The sequence below is a fragment of the Lutjanus erythropterus genome, chromosome 2 (assembly GCF_056507025.1).
Source record: "Lutjanus erythropterus isolate fLutEry1 chromosome 2, fLutEry1.hap2, whole genome shotgun sequence".
NCBI lineage: Eukaryota > Metazoa > Chordata > Actinopteri > Lutjaniformes > Lutjanidae > Lutjanus > Lutjanus erythropterus.
In genome coordinates this window covers 13,980,204-14,004,651 of record NC_139318.1, presented here as the reverse complement: position 1 = coordinate 14,004,651, position 24,448 = coordinate 13,980,204, and the positions used below count along the sequence as shown (strand labels likewise).

Genomic DNA, 24,448 nt, shown 5'->3' with positions numbered 1-24,448 from the left:
GTTTGTATTTTCAGAACAGTGGGCTTTTATTTTCACGACAACAGGCTGAACTTTACATCAACTTAACGTTGATGTAAAGATGATAATGAATGATATCAAACTTTGGGAGGAGGAAATACAAGTTTACCTGATTACTGTTCACCACGTTCACTCTCGATATGTTGTTTCCTTTTTAGTTCTGCTTCATCCTCTAATCAAAGTTGTAAACACTGACACCCACTTTGACACGAGGGAGGGGCGGGGCCCTATGCAACTTCCGTAGAGTGCATGTAGGGTTGACTGGCACTGCTAAGATAATAGACTTGATCCAGAATGAAAAAAAGCCTATATGTGTATATAAATATTTGCATTTGTAGTATCTGTCATCCTGAGGTAGGCTAAAAGCACTGAGGGCCCACACTGGATAGATGCTGTAGCCCTGAGCAGGATCCAAACCCCACTCCTCTGTGCCATAGTTATTATATATATTTATTTAATCCAAAAGTGTTTCCCTTTAGAACAGACTTTTAGGAGTAATGAGAATTGGTCTGTGCATCTGTCCTTATTTGTGTGAGGTTCAACTCCTTTATTCTCACAAAAGACCTGTACTGAAAAGGCATTTTTTGAAGGAGCATATTTAGGTGACCTTCAAAACTTTCCCTTGATTCGATTCTTTAAGACATTTTCCTTCATTCAGAACAAATTGAGTTTGTTTATATTAAAATTTGTGTAAAGTTGGCCCACAATGCTGGGTAGAATGTCCTGGCTAATATAGATATGAAATAGTAGGGTAAACATGTGTTACCAATAATACTAAGGAAGGTCCCGTTTTAGTTAATGTATCTTTAGTAACACCTGTGTTTACCTTATTTCATATCAACACAGCTGCTGTGAAAAAAGGTCTATAAGCGCTTTTTAATATAGATGATGTAGTGCTTCACATATAAAACTACTTGACAGTTTTAATGAAATTGTGTTAATCACATTTAGTCTTGCATAAAAACAGATTTGACAACTGTATGAAATAGTTCAAGAAGATGTAGATTTATTTGAAGAGTTTTGTGCATTGTTAAGATAATGTAGAATTTTGTGTGAATGCAATGAAACAACTGGGTTCTTTAAATTAAAAATCACTGTATTTTCCACCACCCAAATAAATGTTTTATTCATTTACATATTTATATGGTTTAAAATCCAATATTCAGGATTTCAATCACAAACTATTCTCAGGTCTACAGCACATTTTATGATCTTTAAAGGAGTTAAGAATAATACATAAATTTCTCTGTACAATATTTTTTTTATATATTTCTTAGATTCTGTAATGGATTAAGAAATAAACAAGGATGAATTTGTATAGTGCAAAAAACCCTCACCGTCTCCTACAGTTATAAACTGTCCATACAATACTAAGTGAAAGAATCAGTCATGAGAAATTATGTCTAAAGCAAAGTTTGCACTAAGTCCCAAAGATTTCAAATGGACACCCAAATCATAAACTGTGGCTATCCTTCATACGGGTTCAATAACAATACATTGTATGTTATGCCTTATTCCAGCACCCCCACTTAAATATAGTATGTGATAATTAAAATAAAATAACAGATAAAGATGCATGAATTTTTCTTAGACACAGTGATTAAACTTAGATTCTCTGCCCTATCTTTTCTGTGAATGCATGTGTGGCTAAGATGGTCGACTGATTTCTTTGTGAGTGTCCCAGAAGTAACACAGCACAGCAAAAACTGTCTATTTCTGGTTCTGCAGCAGTTCATCTATCTGAGTTTTGTACATGTTCTTCACATCCTCGAGGTCCAGTCTCAGCTCCTCTGCCTCTTCAGCCTTTTCGCCATACATCTGCAGGATAGTGTTGTGTCTCTGCTCCAGATCCTGAAATGCACCAACACGCAAATTAGAAGAACAAATAACAGTACCTCTGAATAGGAAAGTTCAGACGGAACTTTTCCAATTAACATTAAAGGGATAGTTCAGATTATTTGAGGTGGCCTTGTATAAGGTACTTATCAACAGTGTGTTATCTATAGGAGATGGCAGTCAAAATGCCTCCAGTCTGGAGGAGCAGAGAGGAATACCAGCATGGGAGCTAAGCAATGTACCGCTGTGGAGGTAGCTTTAACTTTCAGTCAAACAGCCTTTTCCAGCAGTAAACAGACATTATGTAGGCCAAATATCACTCTCTCTTGCTCAGACTCCTTGTAAAAACAGTAATTTTACCTTGTAGAACATGGAAACTTCAAGTCTAACACTGCCTCAATCTGTTAGTTTGTTGGTTATAGTGTGACTAGTGAATCTCAACAAAACCTTTGAAAACACTGAAGTCACAAACAAACTAACAGATTAAGGCAATGGAAGACTCACAACTCCCATGTTCTGGAAGGCAGAATTACTGATTCATCTAATGGTGTCTGGTTGGTTTGGCAAAAGCGATATCTGGCTTATATAACAGCAGTTTCCCGTCAGAAAACGCTGTCTGACAGCAAGGTAAAGTGGTGAAAATATTCTAAATATAGCATACATTTACTCTGATTTTTTTTATGGGCCTTTTCTAAAGTGGCTGCTTCTGCAAACAGGGGACTGACTGACTTTAGATAAGTACCTTATGTCTGTGAAGATTCTCAGTCATCCAGGTCATGGTATTCGTAGTAAAAGTTGTCGTAGGCAACTGGACTTGATGGAGTCTCTATCAATACAATCCAACTTCTATAATCTGAACAGTCCATTTAAAGTATCCTCTTTCTCCTATAGCCTTTACCTTGAGTTGAATTTTCAGTTTGGGGATCTCCTTCACCTTGTCCTCCATCTCATCGTTTTGATTGGTGAGTCGGACCAGCTCCTCTGCCATCACAGAACGACTCCTCTCTAGACCAGAAATCTCAAGCTGCAACAGCAGGAGGACAAAATCAAGGTAGGACAAACCACCGAGACATAGAAGCCTTTTAGTACAGAAGATGACTCATTTTTTTTCTGTCAAAATATTAATTTTGCTGTTGATTCATGTTTTATCACATTTTTTAATAGAAAACATTTTAGATATGGCAATCCTTATGTCTTTATACAAGTGGTGCTGACATGTAGCAAACTAAAGAAAAAATAGTTTTAAGTGGGTTTGTTCTGAAGTGTTACCTGCAGCTGTGCTATCTCTCCCTCTCTGAGTTTGAGCTGAGACTGGAGGTTCTCTATGATGCTGGAGCCTCCAGACAGCCTGGCAGCTTCGTACAGGTTGGTCCCGCTCATCGACACAGACATGGTCATGGTACTCAGTGAGTGGTCTAATGAGTCATCCTGTGACGAAAAAAGTGTCACACCAGTCAGGCTACACAAATCCAAGCATGTACAAAAAAAATCCTTATTTCTAGAATTAGATTTAAAACATTTTCCCTAGTGTGTACCTGGGAAATAATAGAGGTGTGCAAACCGCCATTGTCTGCCCCACTGATGGAGCTGGAGCGGGACAGGGAGGGTGTGGAGGAAGCTGGGGGCTCACCTACAGACTGGGTCATGACCTTCCGCTCCTGATAAGGAAAGATTTCATAACTATTAGAGAGCAGAATCTAAACTGTTTGAATTGAGAAAATTTGATGAAGCAAAACAGACTAAAGACACAATTTAGTGTTAATAATCAAAAATCCTCCTAAACCTTTTCCTTCAGTGCCTCTTGTGCTAAGTAGCATTTCTTCTTCTCTTGCTCCACCTTCATCTTTTCCATCTCTAACTGGTTGGTCAGCAGCAACTGGTGGAAGAAGCAAAAAGATGCACGTGAGTAAGTTGCTTCATAGATGATAACAACAAGAGCAGGAAAGAGCATTACGGTACCTTTTCTTTCTTGGCATCTTCTTGCATTCGGATGTGTTCTCCTCGCAGATTTTCCAGCTCAACGTGCTCCCTACATTGATAGAATGATCAGTAAGTCTCAACAACCAACAGTATCAAAGGCTAAAAACCAGTGAAATACTCCACTGACATGCCATTAATCAAAAATAAATAAATAAATAAATAGAATAAAATAAAAAATCAGCACAATGGTGTAGAGCATGATGAAAAATAACCTAGGTGGTTCCTTAAAGGGATAGTTCACCCAAAAATGAAAATTCCCACAAGAAAACAGCGTTGTATAATCTAGCCAATAATGTAAGTGAATGGTGACCAGTTTTCAGAGGGAAAAAAACAACAGAAAAAACACAAGTGCCTCCATACTGCTCATCTAGTGTATGGGGGTATTTCTCAGGGGCAAGATTCAAGAAGTTCAGAATAGGTATTAAAATACAAACAAACACTTTGTGCAGGTAATTGACTCATCTGTCATGTAGACATCCCAGTCTCAATAAAGATGCACCAATGCCTTCTCATGCTTGTTATGTTGACAAATTTGACCAAATTTAAAGATTCAAACTAAAGACATTTTCTGGAATTCTTTATTTAATTTCAGTTAGTTTTGCAATTACATAACATTGATTCTGCTAGTTTTAATTTTCTTCTATAGTCTAGTTTCTCTTATTATTTCAGTTAACTAAAATATTTTTTACACCTTGTTTTAGTTTTTAGTTTAATTAACTATAATAGTTTTGGTAAATTAGAGGCTGTAGAGGCATTTTATTTTAGTACCAAGATATATTGTCTTTCTTTGTGTCATAAAATGCCTGCACAGGACATGGCACAAAACTTTGGCTACACAATTCAGCACAGGCCAAAACATTTCCGAGCCAGCCAGGAGTCGAACCTAGAATCTTCTGATCCGTAGTCAGACGCGTTATCCATTGCGCCACTGGCCCAGTCACAGTTATGAGCTTTGCTAACAAAGGAAGACTCTGTCGCACAAAGGCTATGTGCTCATGCATGAGTGAGTCAGTTAGGAGGGGAACCCCCAGCCTCTGCTTCAAACTCTCTCTCCAGGAAGCATTAGCATCACAAGAGGGGATGTGGTTACAAGAACTTCCATTTTATCTTACTCAGAAAGATCATACTAGTAATTTTCATACACATATGTATACATACATGAAATTAAATAGAGTAAAATTAACAGCATCAGGAAGAAATTAAATGTAGGATCAAATTCACTGTGTGCTTTTTGGAAACAATGACAAAAATAAAACTAACTGCAAACAAGACAAAAACACTGCTATTTGAAAAATATTAAGTATTTTTGATGCTCCTTCCGTCTGTCTTGCAACACACTTTCTTTATGGTCTGGTGGTTAGCGTGTAATTCTGTAGCAACTCATTGAGCATTTAAAAGCCATGTCATAGTTCAAATGAAACAAAAAAATCATTAAGAGTAGACAGTATAAGTGATAATGACAGCTAGATGTACCGCATCATGAGCTGCAATTTGTTGACTGAAATAAATTTGTTGACAGCTATTTTTATACCAATTATTGTTTCAGTCACTTTTCACTTGCTGGTTTCAGCTTTTTGAATGTAAGGATTTTTTTTTTTTCAAATAAGCATTTTGAAGACCTCACTTTGGGCTCTGGAAAACTGTGATGATGAGCATTTTTCAGTATTCTGACATCTGTTTAATCTTGAAAATAATCGGCAGATTAATTGATATTGAAAACAGTTGTTAGTTGCAGCCCTAAATGTATCCTCATTTAAGTTTGTAATTTCTTACATGTTTCTGTCATCTTCAAGTTTCTCTCTCTTGCTCTTCTCAGTGTCCAGCTGTGCCAAGAGTCTGGCCTTCTCCTGACGGACCAGGGAATTCTGGGACTCCAAAGAGGCCAGCTGGGACTTGATAGACAGCAGTTCCTCTGTTGCTGATCGCTCCTTCTCCACAGCAACAGCCAGCTGTGTCTGGGCATCCGCTGATGAAAAGAAATCACGGATTAACTGAATAACAGATATAGCTTTTTTCCTTCCTTTGCACAATACTGTCTTTCTGTGATTGTTTTACACATACAGTTAACCTCCGGCCCTTTACCTAGCCTGTCAGATATGTTCTTCTCCAATTTTTCCCAGGATGCTGTCTGTCCTCCCAGTGACGCCTGTAAGTTCTCAATCTGCCGCAGTAGGGGCCTTGTTGCCGAGGTAACACTCTGACTGAGCTCCTGGTTCCTAGTCTCTGCCTCCTGAAGCCTCTGTGGAAGATGACAAGAAAAAGAAAGGTGTGCATTTAAATAAATCCTGTCCCTGTCACAATTCTGGTTATTTTTGCATCTTGTCAAAGAGAACCAGCTTGGCAGAACACCTTCTACCTTCAACCAGAATTTTATGTTACCTGCTGCAGCTCACTGATCTCTTCCCTCAAATAATCTTCTTTCCTTGCTTGCTGTTGCTCAGCCCTCTGCAGAGCAAGTCTTAGATCAGCAACCTGTACAAAATATTAACAAAGTTAATAAAGAATGTCCTGTAAAACCTGGCAGTGATTAAATGAATGAATCAGAAACCAGCTAACTTTCATCTATGTTTAAATTTAAAGTGTGTGCATAAAAACATTTAAGTCAATGTTATGTTGATATTACAACATGGCAATTTCTGTCTGGCTTATGTAGCATCTCCTACAAAGAAAAAGGTAGGTCTAAAAGGCTTTTTATGGCAAAACTAGAGTGCCTTTTATCAGCAACTGTTTGGTGGGTTAATACCAGCACACTTTGTTATACATGGCACTTGAGTGCCAAGTAATCGTGAAGCCACAAATGCATTTGTAATAAGAGCTAAGCTAGCTTACATTACAGACATAAATAGGACTGGAAATCAAACCTCAGTAGCCACTTTTTGATCGCTGGTATTTGACAGATCATTTAGAAAACACGTATGCACACAGTGTGGGTAGATCAAAAGCTGTTTGTGCTTTTTCTTTTATTTAAGCGCAGGGTCTTGGCATCATAAAAAAAATCAAAGGAAAACCCTGCTGTATCACCCAGCCCTGCTGGTACCTTATATGTCACGATTTTGTGAATGAAAGCAGGTGCAGCTGAACAAAATCTAGATATAGTGAACAAATCACACACTGTTAACTCGCATGCCTGAGTGAGAACCCTGTTCACCACAGAAATAATAATGTGGTGCAAATAACAGCTGTACCACTGACTCAGGTAAAGAATTGAGGTTTGTTGAGGTGGAACCAAAGCCTACTGTGGTCTACACTTTACATCATTACATTACTCAGTAGGACACCTTGCTACTGACTGATGAGCCTCCAGTGCTTTACTTGCAAGCAAAGCAAACAAATTGCTCAGGGGTGTGTGTCCACACACTGAACCTGTTACCTGATCAGCCAGGGCCTCCTGTTGAATCCTGGCTTCCTCCTGGGCTTTCTCAAGAGCTAGGGTCAGCTGCTCCTTCGCCTGCGTGTCTCTGCTAAGAGCCGCTTCTTCAGCCTCACTGGCTCTGCTGGCATTCGCCTTGTGAAGTTCTGCCAGCTCCCTGACAACACAGATGTAGAAGCAGACCATCAACATCACGACTCTATTACAGTGCCATAGCTATTTGTAAGAGCAGTACGTTTGTTGTCGTTTGGTTCCGTACTTCAGTACACAGGATTTTAAATGCTGACTGGTTATCTACATATTATTAAACTGTATATTCATTTGTTTAATGATGATGGACTATGTCTAAAAAAGCTACAATTCCAATACTGTTGGCCCAGTCTAGATGTAAATACCCTAAAATTAGAGGTGGAAGACAACAATTGACCCTAAATTTCACTGCATCATTGCAAATCCAATAAACCTGAGTACCACATAATAGGCATGTCACTTTCCAAATATTTACCCTGTGCTAAAAACTCCTTCAGTATAATGCAATGCAGTACAATAGCTTGGCTGTTAGACCAGATTTACAGCAGAAGCTCTGGTCGTGAGTATTCAATAGCAGGGTGTGCCAGTGTTTACTTGTAGGAGTTGTCCAGAGCAGCCTGCAGGCTCCTGTTCTTCTCCTGCAGCTCTTCGTTGTCCGTCTGCAGCCTGCTCAGCTCCTTCTCCTGCCGCTCCACCACAGCGTTCAGCTTCTTGATGTTCTCCCTGTGCTGTTTCTCCACTTCCTCCTTCCCATCTAGAACCTAAACATATAAAACGTGGACAGAATTGTAGCAGAATTATATTGCACATGGTAATTTAAGTTAATTATAACACTAGACGATCATGACAAGGGACTACGGAAGAAAAACAAGTCATGTTTTACATACTGTAGGTTTATGATAGAAGCCAAAGAGAAAGCGGATATGAATGGTGGTAAATCAGTAATAAAGGCACAGTCGAGACAGCTTTTAAAAGCCCTGTATTAGCCAGCTTCCCTGACTATGGTGTTTCATCATGTTTTTGTCATGTCTGTTAAGAGACATTATTAAGACTTTGGGCTGTGTTTTTTTTGTGACACACTTTTTACTCAAGGCCTTACACACTACAGACTTTGACATGTCTGTTGTCATGTTAAACCTGCACATCTACCATATTCCATAAGACAACAAGCACTAGCAGAAATGACATAGTTCTGAGTGGTACATTTGGATGTCAAACTACTGTCTTAATTTTTCAAGTCAAATTAAGTCTAATGAGTATTGGTCAAGTGGTTTATTCCTTTCAGACAGGGGTAGATAAGAAAAATGACAGTATGAAGAATAGTTTTTGAATCCCATTCATAAAATAAATAAGTCCCATATGGTGACATGAAAACATCCCTTCCAAGTGAAAAGCCAAAAAGCTGTCAAACAATGGAACAATAAAAAGAGTTCAAAGCCATTTTATTGCACCTCTGAACAATACCAAACCCTGACTGGTCAACCCCACTTCCTCCAATTTAATTAACCTGAGTAGAAACTGGAGAACTCAAATGCTGCTCAAACAATCACATCTAAGTTTAGGTTAAGTATGTTTGCTTGAATTAGCCTGTTAAAAAAGAATAACCTGTTAACTTAGGTTTTAACCCCCATAACAAAGAAAATCAAGTCAAGCAACACTAAAATGATCAAACTAAGTTAAAAATAATGATAATAATAATAACAATTTGAAACTATGACTAAAAATCACTAATGCCTGATATAGAAAATTATAACTATTACTAAGATTACTTATATCACAAAACATCGAGTGTCTGTCATTTAGCAATGGCAAGGTGAAAATGATCTTCATTATCAAACTTACAGTTTAAATAGGGATGGTGATATTTTCCAGTTCATTTTGGCCAATTGCTGTTCCAGATACCAATACATACATATTTTTTTCCAATGTATTCACAGAGAACATCAGTCTCTCCTTTAGAGCAATTCAAATATAATTATGCCTACTCTCACTGCGATGGTCCACTAGCAGATGCAAAAAAATACAGTGCTTCTCAAAATGTACACATTCGCTGGACAAAATCAAAAACTGCTGACAAGTTTTTCTTTTTTTTTGCTGGTGCCTATTTCTCTTCATTCTTCACAAATTTGTTGTAATGATCATGATGACTGCTCTTAAGATGGGCAATTAAAGGAATAGAGTTGAAGGAGTGTGATTTGGCTCCTCCTTGGTTTTAGGGTTTTGTTTTTTTTTGTTTTTTTTTTCTATCTGTTTTGGGCACCTCAAAAAGCATCCACACCACAGATATGCTCACATAATTAGTCATCTAATCAGTCTATCATATCAGCAGAAATATTCATTTCTGGCCAATACCAATACTTAATTTTAAAGCCTTCATTGGCCGATACCAATGCCAAAATCATGCATCCCTAATTTTTAACTATGTACTACAATCTGACCTGCTGCAGTTGCCTGAGCTCGTCGTCCTGCTCCTTGATTTTCTTTTGTTGCTTGGTGATCTTGCTGTCACTCTCCTTCTCCTTCACACGCAGTTTCTTGATGATGTTGCTGTGCTGCAGCTGCTGCTTGGACAGCTTCTCACCTAAAAGTGATAGAAATAAACACACAATCAGCCAAAAACAGACGCTGAGATGATCCCCACTACGCACATGCAGTATTTTAGTAACAAGGTATAAAGTCATTGGCTGTTATTTAAATCATCCGACCTCTACTCCTTCAAGATTAGTGTATGCATGATTTCATGGGCCGTGATAAATCATTTGCATTGCCTTTGAATTCATGGTGGTTAACACTTTTCCATCCATTCATTACATTAATCAAAACATTACAGACAAGAATGGATACATAATATGGTCCATAGAAATAAAAAGCAAATCAAGCAAACAAACAGACAGAACAAAACAGACAAATCAAAAAACAGAACACCAGCTCAGATCCATATAAATAATACCCAGGGTTACAGTAAAAATGTGTGGTATGAGCAATCAAGAAAATCCCTGCAACATGATATTAGAGACCCCAGGCTCTACGTAGTTCAAATAGGGTTCCCAAACTTCACAGAATTGGTCTGTTTTTAAATGTACTGTACATGTAAGGTACTCTCTAATGGCACTAGATCAAACAGCACTTTTTGCCAGCCTTTAACAGTTATCATAAGTTATTATGTTTTGATGTTAAACGTCGGCTTGGGAGACCCAATATAAGCAACACAGGGTCAATCTCCAGTTTTAAACCCAATATCTTCTCTATTTCAGATAACACATTAGACCAATACATTTGCAGTTTCCAACATGACCAAAAACAATGAGTTAGGGTACCAATTTCTATCTTGCATTTAAGGCACGTGGGTGAGAGAGTAGGATTGAAGTAATGTCTGCGGTTGGGGGATATGTGAATTCTGTGTATAATTTTTAACTGCTTTGCTTGGGCATGATTGCAGACTGAAATTGATTTAGCATATCTCCAGACATCCTTCCACTCTTCATCATCCACTGTGATGTTTAGCTCCCTCTCCCACGTGCCTTTAAGCCTCTGCAACCTTACTGGGGGTGCGAAATACATAGCTTTATAAAATAAACTTACAGATATCTCTCTATCTGTTAAAAATAATAGTTTCTCACCAGCAGAGCTTTCATGGTTCTCAACTAATGTAGTACTGTGCAAAATGTAATGCCTTATCTGCAGATAACGAAAGAAGTCATGTCTGGGGATAGAATATTTCTCTATCATTTGTTCACATGTCATGACCACATTATCAGAGAGTAAGTCCCTCAGTCTATGAATACCATTATCCTCCCACTGCTTAAAACCAATATCAAACATCCCAGGCTGGAAATCAGGATTATTCACAATAGGAGTTAAAAAACAGATGTGAACTTTGACCTTCCCTCAAGTCGACATACTAATCGCCAGGCCTTAAGTGTATTAAGCGTGACCGGGTTATTACAACTCAGTCTGATATTTTTTAATTTCTTAAAAAACAGTAAGTCCCTTAGTGGATACTTTGAAAGGGAAGCTTCAACTACCAACCACATAGACTGCCATGGTAACTAACCTGTCTCATATTTATATTTGCTGGGCCACAACCCAAAATCATACCAACTCTTCATTCAATACCTTGCGTGCTACTTGAGCAACTTTTTATGACGTTGGATATAGTAAAAGCAGCTTTAGTACTATGTGAGACATAGTCTACAACTGGCTTTATGTTAAAAGCTTTCTTGACTGTACAGCCTCTCTAGAGTTAAACTGTGTGAGTTGGTTAGTCTTACCTTCTTCCAGCAAGCCTCTGATCTGCTCTTCCTTCTCTCTGATAATCTCCATTGTATCGCTGGAGTTAAGTCTTGTAGAAAGCTCTTCTCGCAAGCCCTTTATTTCCTGTAGCATAGGAAGATGTCATCTTAGTTAGTAATATATTCTAAAAGTATAAGCGGAAGTTCAGATCATTGGTATGTGAATTACCTTCTTGGCTATGTCTCTTTCCTTGCAGGCTAGCTGAGCCTTCCTCTCTGCATCTGCTATGCGCTGGGTGAACTCATCCTTCAGGGACTGAACAGTGGAGCTCTCCTCCTTCAGGCTCACCACTTCACTGGAGGATGAACAGATTCATTAATCCAAGAGCTCACTGTCAAAATCTGTACAGACTCAAGGCCAAGGCAGCACAAGTAGATTATTTTAGGCATTCACTAATCAAAGAGTGGCTTACAGAAAACATCACTTGAAATGTTTCAACAGTATTTCTGTAGTTGGAATAATTACAAAGTACATACAGGTATATAGATGAAGACTATTTAAAACATACAAATTCAAGGAATTTGTTGGTCTCATAGAAACAACATAATACACTGGGGTACTATGTTGCCTTGCCGCACCTGGATATCAGCAAGGACATGAGTCTCTTGGTCAAAACAGCTTTCTTATCAAGGTGATTCACAGCGCCATTGTGAACCAGGTGTGTGCGTCATATACTCACTCTTTGAGATTGTCACACTCCTCCTCCAGCCTGGCCTTGTCTTTGCTGACTGTCAGCAGCTGAGACTCTCTTTTCTCTAGGCGTCCTGAGAGCTCATCAATCACCTACGACATGTTCACATTTTTTAAGTGTTTAAAACAACAGTTGCACAGAAAAGCCTAAAAATATAAAACTTACTTACAAGGAAAGCAGTGTGGTAGTGTTTAAATGTACTGTGAGAATTTTATGTAACAAATTCTGGGACCTATAGAGGAAATACTGATATGTTCTCAAACTTTCCTGAACACTAGCATTCACTAGTGTCCAATGGTCACTGTTATCACATGGCAAAGTCTGGACTAAAGACAGAAAAAAAAACAAAGTGTGGCTCAGGACAACAAGCCCTGAAGGGCTTACAAGATGATATGGAAATATAACATGACAGTCTAGCAAAGCTATTTACTTCTGTTTTGCATATCAAGGAAGGTTATGCAAAATACAGAGCTGGTTTAAATACATTTGTTTTTACTTTTTAAATGTATAATGCTTTGTGATTACTGTAAAGCTAGACAAGTTATTTTTCAATGAATTACTTAATACTCAGAGAGACAGCTTTACTTATCAGAGCAGTTTAAGACTTTTGGATTGTACGATATACACACCTAATTTATAACAAGTATCCCTGATGTTTGTCTAACAAAGTGCTATAGCAAAGACATACAGTATATATTGAACATAAGCTATTTTGAACACTAAACTCTAATGTATACAATATGATCCACAGAGCAATATGGGCTTTTTAAACAACTAAGTTGACAGATTTACTTGCCCAACATAGTATTTTACTTGCCCCAGGAAGGCAGGCAGTCCTTATTGCTGAGCCCTGATAACAGCTGTACTAACTGTCAGGAATCTTATTTTGGTTTATCGTAAAACTGGGAATCATTTCATTCCTATTTTCTATGTATGTAAAACAAATTGTTACAATTTACTTCCAGCTACATGGGAATACAGTAATAATTGCTACCTTCTGAAGCTCCAAAATCTGAACCGTTGAGAAACTTTTCATCTCTTCTGTGATTGGTGGAGTAATTTGTTCTTCAGATTTGGAGGTCGGATCAGATAGTGTGACATTAGCCTCAGATTCCTGTTCTGTCAAATCTTCAGGCTGCTCACTATTAACAGGTGTCGCACTCCGTCCGCTCTCCTCCATCTCATCCAGCGACTGCTCCCTCATTGTGTCAGTAAATCCCTCTTCATCCTCCTCCTCTTCCTCCTCTCCTACCTTCTCCACCACTACATCTTCCTGCTTTTGACACACAGCCGATGACACTGTCAAAGGAGCAGGGCCTGCAGTGACAGACGCTAGTGTCCGACTCCCGGGGATCTCATCATCTGAGTTAACCTCGCTGACACTACGGCTGTCCAGTGACTGCACACTGAATGAATCTATGCGCTCAAATGCATCTGAGGAAGAGCCGCAGCTCTCTGTGAGTTTGGAATAGTCCTCCAGACGAGGGAAGTCTCCACATGTGGAGGCAGTGAGAAGCTGGAAGGAGCCCTGCATCAAGTGAAGGCCGGCCTTGCCCTCCCCGGTTTCTTGTCTGGAGCTGGCTGAGCTCTCACTCAGCACAGACTCATGGTCGAGCACTTCAATGTCACTGGTGGTGGAGGTTCCTGAGGAGAAAGCACTGACTGGAGGAGAGGGAGTATCATTTTGACGGTCCTCCACCTTTGAGTCTTTTTGCTCTATGAGCCCTTCCTTAGAGGATGTTGAGTGTGAGGGATCTGACGGAGTAGAGCTCTTAGGTTCAAAAGTGACAGCAGTAGGTTGAGGGGAATCTGTGGTATCCTGCTCCACCTGCTGCTCTGATGGAGTCTGTGACTGCTCTATTTTTGAGTCCACAGCAGCTGTTGAGCCAACATCTGTTTTTACACTGGTAGTTTTGCTGTCAGGGTTACTGGGAAGACCATTATGGGACAAAGAAGCAGGAGAAACTGGCTCCAAGAGGATAGTGACTGGTGAAGAGTCAGGCTTAAGTGGCTGGCTTTCAGTATCTGTCTGATTCTCATGGACTGTCTCAGCAGGAGCTAACTGTTGAGTCTCCACTTCTTTTAGGACCACCACCTCTTTGCTTTTCTTGTCCTTCTCCTGAGGTTGCCTCAGAGACTTAGCAGGGGGTACAGATACTACCTGGGATTTGGTGACACCTTGTACGTCACCAGGTGACAGAAAGGCACTGAAAAAGTTTTCAGATTCATCAACAACGGTGCGGGTGACAGGAGTAGTAATGGCCTCAGAGGATGGAGGAGGAGTGGTGGTCTTTTCTTCAGGAGGGGCTTCCCACTGCGTCATTCCCCATCCTCCACTTAATGACAGCTTTCCAGGTAATGTAACATCTGAAAGAAAATAAATTGTACCAGTTGTAGCAGTTTTCCAATATCTGCATATGACAGCATTTATTAGCTAGCTATTACCACCCTATGTGGCATTACTTACCATCATAGGGCATTACAACTGTGTCATTCCATTGGTCCTCTTCTTTGATGTCCAGAACTCGGTCGATTGACTTCTGAGCCGATGTTAAAGCTTGTTTAGCAAAGCTGGACAAGTGTGACGCGTTGAACCAACTCATTTTGACTATTAAGCTAGTTAGCTATCACGAAGTTCACAAATTATTCCACGGATGTTAAAGGGAATTTGGCGTTGACACACAAAGCACCGTCACTTCAGCTGTCTCCGCATTTTTGTTGTCGACATTAATGTGGTGCGGAACAATATTTCACAATTTCAAATACTGTTTTGTCCAGAAAAGCTTTGTAGACTGCTAGCTACCACTTAGCTAGTTAGCAAATCTGTAAGTTAGCCAACGCATAACGTTAGAGTACAGGGGCAGCATCAATCCCCGATACAGTTACAGCTCTGGCTAGTTGGCACTCAGAAGCGCTTAATGTCTACAAGTCAGTCATGTAGAAACGCACGTATCGCTAATGCAGCATCTACAACCCTGAAGCCATCAAGACAAAGGCATTCCCATCGTTAATCCGAGCTTTTTTCGACTCCTATGCTCGGCCGTCATCGTTTGTTTTGGTCGCTCTCAACTTGTAGCCAGACTAGCATTAGCATGCTAGCTACTTCCTTTTCCACGTAGCACCATGACGTCATGATCCTGTCTGACCGGACCTGAGTCGGAAAAAAAACCCTCCGCTGTGCTGTGAGCCCTGATAATGGAAAAATGATACTTACACAAAGCCAAATTTATACATTATTATACAAGTCCAGCTATTTCAATCTTTTTTATAACGAGTCTCGGCTGTATATAAATCCCTGAAGTATATTAATGTTTAAAATCTGATAAAGAACTATTGAAATGTACACTTTTACGATATACACTCAAAGTATTCATGTTTAATTCAAACCGAAGATCAAGTTATGTAAATGTATGTTTGAATTGTATTGTATTATGTTGTACTATTTACAATTTTTATATTTCATTTTCTAGTTTATTTATGTGGTTTTGTATTTTTGTATTTATTTTTCTCTTATTGACGTATTTTCTCAATAACATGGTTGACTTACCTTGTCTGTAAATCTCCTGTTCAATAAATTAAAATGAATCTCGTTCAAAATCCACAAACCTGCAATTTTACTATCTCAACATTAACATCCCAATTATGGATTTCTACGCACTAAGTATATATTGTTAGCTCCATACGTTTATGTCTGAGCATACAGTACCTTGAAAATGAAATGTTCAGTCTGCACTGATTCATGTAAATAAAGCAAAACAAGCATCTAACGCAAAGTGGATCTTACACAGTAAAGCAATTCAATCCTCCATACTGAACTTGTTAATTGAGCAGTTATTTCACTGTCATAAAGGCATGTAGGTCCAATAAAAGACAAAACAAAACAGAAAATTGTAAGAAAAAAAATTTATTCCAGTTCACACATTATTATCAGTGTTGATTACCACTTCAGTGGTTACTGCAACTACAAACTGTGTTGGAATAAATAAATATTCAAAATATTCAAAACCAATGCAAGTACAGAACCGTAACCAATGCTTGCCTCATTGTTTGCACAGAGCACACTTTAGGTTGTAGTGCAGATATCACATTATGCATCCCTAACATTTGCAGACAATGTATCACCAAAACACGTCAGGTTTTAAACAATTATTTGGCTTTTCAGTGCAAAACAACTTTAGTCAATTAGTACATTAAAATAATGAAATAAGCTACAATCATTTACACTGTGACTGTGACTGAATACACTGTAAACTGTTCTAGTTTTTAGGCCATTTAAAATTTTCTGGATCAAGTCACAGTTGGCCAAGAGACAAGAATGACATCAACTGGTTGTGTGAGTGCTTGAGTTCATCCTATGAGGTAAAGCAGAGTCTGAACAACATGGTCTGGGGTGTGGTTGTGTCGGCTACTGCCAGCTCTTGCCCATCAGTGAGACCCAGCTCTGGAAAAGACATGTTCATAACATAAGTGCGTCAGCATATTAACAGTAGACAGTGAATGCTTTGTCATTTCAAGGAAACATATTTAAATAATAAAGCATCTCACCCTTCAGTGTTTTGGACAGATTTGGCCGCGTCCTCTGTTCAATTGAAGCAACAGACTGTAAAACAAAATAACAACTTAACGTCAGCTCAAATCAAAACTTGCACAATTGCCTAAATTCAGCAGGACAAGCCTCAGATTCACAGAGTGGTGCAAAAAACAAAATGAGTTAGCATGTAAGCATTTCATGTTCCCTCGTCTCAAAATCAATAGGTTATTTGAATGGGTTTTTGCTTTGATGACTGAAATAAGATCTGTGCTTAACACAAGCAGAAAGATTTTCCTGGTTTCTTCAACAACATAAAATACATTAGTAAATAATCCACCTATTACGTGGGTTATAACCTCAATAACCCCAAGATTTTATGTGTCTTAAAAAAGGCAGTTGCCAGGACTACACATATTAGCGCGGATATTAAACATCATTACACCAAACACAACTCAGTTAGTGGTGGTGATATGAAGTCATGCAACTGTGGTGTAGTTTGTTTACAGCCTAATGTTAGGTTTTTACTTCTGGTGTTTTCATTTATGCTTCGAAAATGATGTTTGTTTGTGAAGATTATCTTGCTGAATAAATGGTGTTGTATTCTGCAATAATTCAAAATCTTTTTGTGGAGAGAACCAGAGCAATGCTAACTTCAAGATTGGCAAACAAAAATGTCATCCTTGCAGCACTCTATTACCATGAGGCAGAACTGAAAACACAAATCAATGTGAAACCAGAGCTTAATTACCTGTAAATATAATGTCTTGTTCTTTCCTTCCACTGTTGCTGTTATAGCAGGTGATTTCATTTGTCTGAAAAAATACATATATATTTGGGTGTTACAAACAATGCATACTGCACAACTAAAATCAAACATCAAGCAAATATGACCATAAGCAGAACTAGGGTGGCACAGTGTCGTAATTAGTAGTAAATCATGATAAGAGAGCTAAACCTACAGGGAGGCACTCTCAGTCAGGTAGTCCAACACCTCCTGGAGTTTGGAAGATGGAGAAAAGTGCAAGTCCAGAGGTACTTGGCTGCAGGCTGAGCAGTTTTCCTGCATCAGTGATAAACATAAACATGTTTAACAAAAAGGCAACTTCGTAGCAAATGAACTAGCAGTTGAAATTCAGGAACAAACCTTCCGTTCTGCTTCAAATGTGTAGGTGTACAGGCCGTCAACATCATTGAAGACCATGTAGTTATTGAGAGGTATGTAGGCACTGCAGATGCAAAAGGTAACATCATGTGTAACAGTAAAAGGAATGTGTTGTTAATACAAATCTTCACTTTGTGCATATGGCTGCCAAGCAGAACTAACAAACTCACCTTGATGCTATTTTGAAAACCTCTGTTGCGCAAGCAGCTTGGCAAAATAAATCAGAAGAAAAAAACTGTTATGTACAGGTAGACGTTCCTGTTTACATAAACTCAAGATACTCATTACTGTTTGGAAATGATTAACTCTCACTTAGCGGGGAAAACAATCTTTCATTATGGCAACAGATCCACAGGCCTGTTTATTCAGTCTTAGCTACTCACCAGCTATGACAGCATTTGTAGACGCGACAGCTGGAATTATCCTCTTTACAACACCTGCAACATTCAAATATGATTTAGTTTATGTTTAAATCTTACTACTAAACATGGGTAACTACAGGAGTAAAAGCTATATAAATATGCTTATCAGAGTGAACATGAATAAGACATCATCATCATCTGGACAACAACAGCTCACTGTGTCTTATGTAGTTTGACTTGTCTTCCTGCGGAGCTGCAAGAAAAGTAGCTGTGTTGTGTTCAGGTGGTGACAGATAGATGTGATACGTATGCTCACCCTGGGTTAGTCTGTAAGTGACTCCTGTTATGCTGAACTCTGCTGCCCTCTCCAGAGATCTCTGGTACACCCATTGGATATGTTCTGGGTCATCCCCATCCAGGGCCACACCATCTAATGCACACACACACAGTTGTAAACAGTAATTAGTCACTTCAGTGTGGAGTTCCTTTTCAGCAAAATCATAATGTAAGCATGACACCTACCATAATGTAGGGCTATAATGACAGTGATGCACATATGATTACTGTACATTATGTTACTTAATTACAATTTGGCAAATAGTGGAAGTTTCATTATAATACTTTTATAGTAACATTATCATAATTTGTTATCTATAATATTATTTATTAGCAATTAGCAAAACCAAGGGGACAATTCATGCTCTTGCACCCTCATAGAACCAGGGCTGGATTGTTATGCCTCAGTTCATACTTCACAATTATTCTAAACATTGCAAAGAACATTCAACAGAAAAAAATAGTAACTGCTGTGTGATTTCATACCTCCAAAGGGTTTCTCTTTGGGCCACTGGAGCACCCGGACGTACTCGATGCAATGTTCTGGCAAACGAGGCATGGAGGCTATTGTGCACATGGGGAAGTTGACCTACAAAGACAGGTGTATTTTAGCAACACCAAATTGACCAGGAACTGTTTCTGTAAAAACACAACACTGCGATTATAAAAACAATTTTTATTAAAAAAAAAAAAAATGCCACTTCACCTGAGGAGGGTAAAGCTCAAGGGTACAGTCTATGCAGGCGGTCATGCCAGGGAAAATGACTCTGGCATTTCCTTTAAAGCCTTCAGTCCCACCATCAATTAGAGGAATGATGGAGCTTGGGTCCAATACACCGTCCTCATATACCAGCAAAGACAGCTGCACAGAAAGACAGAGGGATTGCATATCAATACATTAAACCGTGTTCCTTTTGGAACAACATATTACAGCTTTACCATTTTAAAATGCAAGCAATATGCATAGGAAATAGAGAAAAAAGTTTGCTAAAGTCTTGAGAAAAATGGACAGTGACATAGATTGCAGTGAACAGAAATAACTTACCAGCATGCCATTCATCCACCTCCTGGCAACTATAGAGTCTAGTCCACAGACAATTATATGGAACTCTAGATGAAAACAGGAAGTGAATTAATTCAAATCTCATGTCTGATAATGACACAATCTGAGCAGCAGGGTGTAACAAAATGTCATGATGCAAAAACCTAATGATGTGCATTACAGAGCTGGAAAATGGAACTTGATATAATTTAGATTTTACCAAAGGCTTTGTGAATGATAGTAGGAATGGAGTTTTATGAAGTGGCTTTATAGTCAGGAAACAAGGGTTCTTCAAAATAACAAGTCACAAATGAAATGAATTCTTGGTTCTAACTGCTAGCGTGGCTTTTTAATCTTTTGGTCTCAGTTTATTTTTTAGTGAAAAATATTTGTGAGTGTATCAAATAGTATTGTAAGCTTCATTATAATTACACCCATTCCAACCTGACATGAGCAAATGAGTAAACGAGAATGAATAGTCCTGATGATACTTACGTCTGTAGAATGTTTCATCTAGGTCTTGAATTTTCTTAAAATGTCTGCACAACGCATTCAGGAGAAGTTCATGTTTGGACAGTATGTTCATTCAATTTTATAACCTGGATATTTTTAAATTGTGAAATGCATTTATATTTATCATCCAAAATCTTCCACCAAAAGGATACGGGACTACACAGCATCCAGGTATCCGGCTGTTGATAAAATCAGCTGCAACTTCTGCCTTGGGCCGACCTACATCTTTTCCCCTGTCAGCATTAGACACAAGTTAAAAGAACATATCAGCTCACTTCAAACATAACTTTAGCCGATAATATGTGTCGGAAATTACATATAGAGTTTATTATATAATTCTACTGACCTGAAGAGGAACTGTCGATTTAGATTTGAAACATCGATGGTGTCCATGTCAACAACATGAATGTTGCGAAAGCCTGATAAAGCCTGAGCCACAGCATGCACAAAAGAAAACAAAATGTTGGACATTCATTCACGTACAAATATGGCCAAATAGTCAAAATGATAGATAAGAACCATACCAGGTCTTTAAGCAGCTCACATCCCAGACCACCAGCACCAATGACCAGGATTTTGCAGGTTTCTAACATAAACTGCAATGACTGTGGTGAGAAGTGATAAAAACATACAGTATATTAAAACAATACAAGATGGCGCATGACCGAATGCAACAAAAAAGTCTTCATCATTCTGCCTATTGTAATTGTTACCTCTGTGCTGGGTTCAAAGTCAGGATGTGTGAAGGGCCCCGATCTTTCCAGAAATTTTTTAACATGGTTCCATCGCCCGTCCCACTCACAGGTGCGTCCATTGCCGCCATCAACCACCATCCTGAGGACAACAATATGAACATTTAGGATGGATCATCAGGAGCACCTCTGGCAATGGTGTGATATTACAGAAAAAAACTGTAAGTCTACTGAGGTCATGCAAAAAAACAAAAATCAATCAAGATCTAAACTTAATACCGGGATTAACTGGCAGATAGTAAGGGTGCTATTTACACACGGCAGATCATGCAATAATTTAAAAGGTTTAAAGGGACAGTATTTTTCCTCTTACCCATAGTGTTATGTGTCTATGTAGATTGTTTTGGTGTGAGTCATTGAGTTTTGGAGATATTGGCTGTGGAGATGTCTGCCTACTCTTAGATATAATGGAACTAGATGGCATTCAGCTTGTGGTACTCAAAGTGCCAAAAAATACATTAGAAAAGATACTTAAGATAAGACCTTGTTGTGAGCAGTTTTGTATAAGATTTATTTTCTTGCTGCTGTCCGCCAACTACAGCAGCACACAGAATGTGTCATGCATCTACTCATGGAAAAGAAAGCACAGGATATAAACATTAATGCATCCTCCTCAGCTGACCTGTAACCTCTCCTCCATGAGCAGGTGCATTCTTCATTCTTCACAGTGATATGGTTGATGGGTATAGTTCAGTAGAAATAGAATAGCCCACTGTCACCACTCACATCAAGGTCTGTAGATTATTTTAAGTTACAAGGTCATGATTGCTAGATTTTTTTCTGTTTTTATTTTCTAAATTTTGGGGGGGTTACAACACCACAAACTGAGTGCAATCTAGTTCTGTTATATTCAAGAGAAGGCAGACATGTTTAATGTCAGTATCTCCAAACTCACACCAAAACATCTCAACGGATAACGAGCACTACAGGTAAGAGAAAAATATGTTATTTTGATTTTGAGGTGAACTGTCCCTTTAAGAAAGTAAATAGGACTGTTGTGTTAACACTCACTCGTGTTTTGATGTCTGCCCTGTGTCAGCGTCTGCTCTAACGTGTAACGTTTTACTGTTTAACTGCTCTATCAAAATATAGTAAAACTACATTTCTGAAAGGGGGGCGTTTCTAACCCTGTGGTATTTTGTGGGGTAGCAATCGGTAGCTATGCTAAGCTAAGTGAATAGCTAGCATGTCAACATTGAAAAGGTAAAGACATGTATCTCTGCATAAACGTGAATAAAACGAAATCACGATTCCTGTATAGACGTGCTGCCTACTCACAGCTTACTAGTCAGTATGTCAGTCTGTAGCCTGGCTGTGAGTGTACTTTTGTTTACAACCAATACGAGATTAGCTTCTTCAGCTAGCTAACGTTAACCTTCCTCCTGTCAGTAACCTCAAACCTTCCGTCAGTTCTACCAATTCATTACTAACTTCTCAGTCAGCTCCACTACTCTCCTTCTTTTCTTCTCCCTAAAAAGAGAGAATAAAAGAAGGTTCATTCATGCTGCGCTCTCGTAGGTTAATGGGATTTGAAAGCATCTTTCGGGCAGTTAATGACTGTTTCTTGCTTGTTTCTTCGGCAGCTACTTACGGCTCATCCGTGTCCGCCATGTTTGACTACTTATCTGCTTTCAAACGCCGAAGTCATCAGTAGGAAATTTGAACATTCTCAGTAAATAACACCAAAATGCTCCCGAGAGCAAATATTTGGATACTGTTTAAGTTCGAAAACAACAGAGCTATTTCTATCGTGGAGTTAGGGTCGGAAGAAGATAAAGGACATGTATTCTAGCTTAGCGTTGGCTATATAGTTTTAGTTGAATTTGCATATTTCCGATTGTTCTGAAGGCAGCATTGCCCACTACGGCAAGTACATCATACATCCAACAGGTGGCAGCATTTACCCATTATTTTGTATGGCTCAGATGGACAATACATTCTCCACTGTGCATACTGACTGCAGATCATGTCCAACTTTATTTCTGTCATAAATGTTGATAGTCAAGTGTGTCAGGTGTAATGAGTCCAAGTGTCAATTCAGTTCAGTTCCAGTTAAATCCAAATAGGCTACATTGGTGTGGGGAACATGTTTAAACTGCCTAAACAAATGTGAAATAAAAACAAATGAAATTACATACAATACATATATATATACAAACTGTACGTACATCCATATGTATACTGCATTTATATATTACTATTATTATTATTATTATTATTATTATTATTATTATTATTATAGATATATAGTTAGCTGTCACATCAGCGCACAGATCTTGCTGCTGTATTTGCAGAGTTTTTGCTTTTCGCTCAGCAGATATGGAAGTTTTTGTTATTAACCAGTTTTTTGGGTGCCTGTAAACTGTGGGTAGAATATCTGATGTCGTGGTAGAGTTGGCAGGTGGGTGAAACGTGCAGCCACTTCTACCTCCTGCTGTTTGCAGTGGGTGCACAGTGAGGTTGTGCTCGCTGAGTCTCTACATAGTCAAGGATTTCCTTAGCTTTTTATCAGTCATAGTAGTCAGGTAATCTGCCACAGAGTGTTCTCTGTTTAAGACCAAATTGCATTCCAGTTTGTCTGTTTTTTGGTTGCTTCTTTCCAGTATGTCAAATAATTTTCTTTGTGTTTTCTTATATTGTGTTTATTTCCTTTGAATCCATTCAGACAGACTTAAAAATCATTTGGATGCACACGGCAACAACAAATAATATATTATTTTGTTTAGTATAATGGGGTTTCTGCCTGTGGGCTCTGTTAGTGTTTGAGTCCCAGAACCAGCTGGCTTAAGGGGCTTCTCTCAGGGTCTCTGTAGGTGAGGGCTTTGTTATGGAGCAAGATGAGTTTGGTCTCTCTAAAACAATGCAGAGCACTGGAGCAGTAACTTTAACAATGGCAAAGAGAGTTAAATAATTGTCGACTCATAATAACTTGATAATTACTCTGCTCTGTGTGGTTCAGCCCTATAACTTTAGCAATTATCTATAAAACTGGTTAACAGTCAAGGAGAGACAGGAAAAGAGAAATAGTCCATTTGAGTTAAATAAACCTGTTTCTAGAGCAGAAATTATCCAGATGGTCTTGGATGCAAACTGTGACTGGATCAAAAATTCAATCTTGGAATTTGTTTCCAGGATTTATCCTTGTGTTATTATTATGTTCATAACTAACAAAAAAAAATCAGAACTAATAACTGCATAAAGCTGCATGAAATTATATTACAGATTTATTGCTTCAAGCTGCTTTTATTGTGACTTGTAGCATGAGGCACTTAGCATGAATACAACATAAAACTGCAATCTTGTTATTAAGTTTTACGACTTTATTAGTGAGTCCATCTCCCCCAAGCATCTGATTTACTGTGTCTAAGTTGTACTAATGAATCTTGGTGTTTAATCTCTCATTATAGAATGATTAATAAACCTTGGATGGACTTCTTTGCATTTTAAGAGGCATGCCTGTGGGCTCATGAACCTAATTAATCCACCTGTCCACAAATCCTAAAGGCAATTTGGTGTAGGTACCTTTTTCAAA

The 24,448-nt window shown here is 38.6% G+C and overlaps 2 protein-coding genes and 1 non-coding gene across 5 annotated transcripts; all 3 read right to left on the bottom strand.

The window, feature by feature from the left end:
* Window positions 1-999: 999 nt before the first annotated feature.
* tmf1 (TATA element modulatory factor 1) lies at window positions 1,000-15,322 on the bottom strand. Its single transcript, XM_084729200.1, has 17 exons — window positions 14,686-15,322; window positions 13,213-14,585; window positions 12,207-12,310; window positions 11,696-11,822; window positions 11,506-11,611; window positions 9,673-9,815; window positions 7,829-7,995; window positions 7,205-7,361; window positions 6,214-6,306; window positions 5,917-6,073; window positions 5,608-5,800; window positions 3,814-3,883; window positions 3,638-3,730; window positions 3,390-3,512; window positions 3,124-3,282; window positions 2,753-2,878; window positions 1,000-1,869 (listed from the first exon to the last, which is right to left on the bottom strand). The coding sequence occupies exons 1-17, from the start codon at window positions 14,819-14,821 to the stop codon at window positions 1,729-1,731; spliced, it is 3,468 nt and encodes a 1,155-aa protein (XP_084585326.1). The 5' UTR covers window positions 14,822-15,322; the 3' UTR covers window positions 1,000-1,728.
* trnar-acg (transfer RNA arginine (anticodon ACG)) lies at window positions 4,697-4,769 on the bottom strand. Its single transcript has one exon. It is a non-coding gene; the product is annotated as a tRNA-Arg (tRNA).
* A 752-nt stretch (window positions 15,323-16,074) lies between the features above and the next one.
* On the bottom strand, window positions 16,075-22,593 carry uba3 (ubiquitin-like modifier activating enzyme 3). 3 transcript variants are annotated; one of them, XM_084729182.1, is made up of 18 exons: window positions 22,508-22,556; window positions 22,348-22,386; window positions 20,878-20,998; window positions 20,689-20,769; window positions 20,511-20,593; window positions 20,317-20,397; window positions 20,147-20,190; window positions 19,655-19,719; window positions 19,316-19,471; window positions 19,096-19,198; window positions 18,590-18,703; window positions 18,295-18,348; window positions 18,082-18,118; window positions 17,894-17,975; window positions 17,709-17,809; window positions 17,498-17,561; window positions 16,764-16,818; window positions 16,075-16,659 (listed from the first exon to the last, which is right to left on the bottom strand). In XM_084729182.1, the coding sequence occupies exons 1-18, from the start codon at window positions 22,525-22,527 to the stop codon at window positions 16,571-16,573; spliced, it is 1,389 nt and encodes a 462-aa protein (XP_084585308.1). In that variant the 5' UTR covers window positions 22,528-22,556; the 3' UTR covers window positions 16,075-16,570. The 3 variants fall into 3 exon arrangements, with proteins under 3 accessions (XP_084585308.1, XP_084585316.1, XP_084585300.1); XM_084729190.1 differs by lacking the exon at window positions 22,348-22,386 and having other exon boundaries at window positions 22,508-22,593; XM_084729174.1 differs by lacking the exon at window positions 22,508-22,556 and having other exon boundaries at window positions 22,348-22,493.
* Window positions 22,594-24,448: the final 1,855 nt, after the last annotated feature.

What these genes read in the sequence shown, in the direction of transcription:
- tmf1 (XM_084729200.1), bottom strand. Translation starts at nt 14,821, where the DNA reads ATGAGTTGGTTCAACGCGTCACACTTGTCCAGCTTTGCTAAACAAGCT. An exon ending in AAGATGCCAAGAAAGAAAAG is followed by an intron (nt 3,731 to 3,813) that starts GTACCGTAATGC and finishes TTCTTCCACCAG; the next exon opens with TTGCTGCTGACCAACCAGTT. An exon ending in AACTGAAAATTCAACTCAAG is followed by an intron (nt 1,870 to 2,752) that starts GTAAAGGCTATA and finishes GGTGCATTTCAG; the next exon opens with GATCTGGAGCAGAGACACAA.
- uba3 (XM_084729174.1), bottom strand. Translation starts at nt 22,415, where the DNA reads ATGAACCTTCTTTTATTCTCTCTTTTTAGGGAGAAGAAAAGAAGGAGA. An exon ending in ACTTTGAACCCAGCACAGAG is followed by an intron (nt 20,770 to 20,877) that starts GTAACAATTACA and finishes TTCTCACCACAG; the next exon opens with TCATTGCAGTTTATGTTAGA. An exon ending in TACAAATGCTGTCATAGCTG is followed by an intron (nt 18,119 to 18,294) that starts GTGAGTAGCTAA and finishes TATTTTGCCAAG; the next exon opens with CTGCTTGCGCAACAGAGGTT.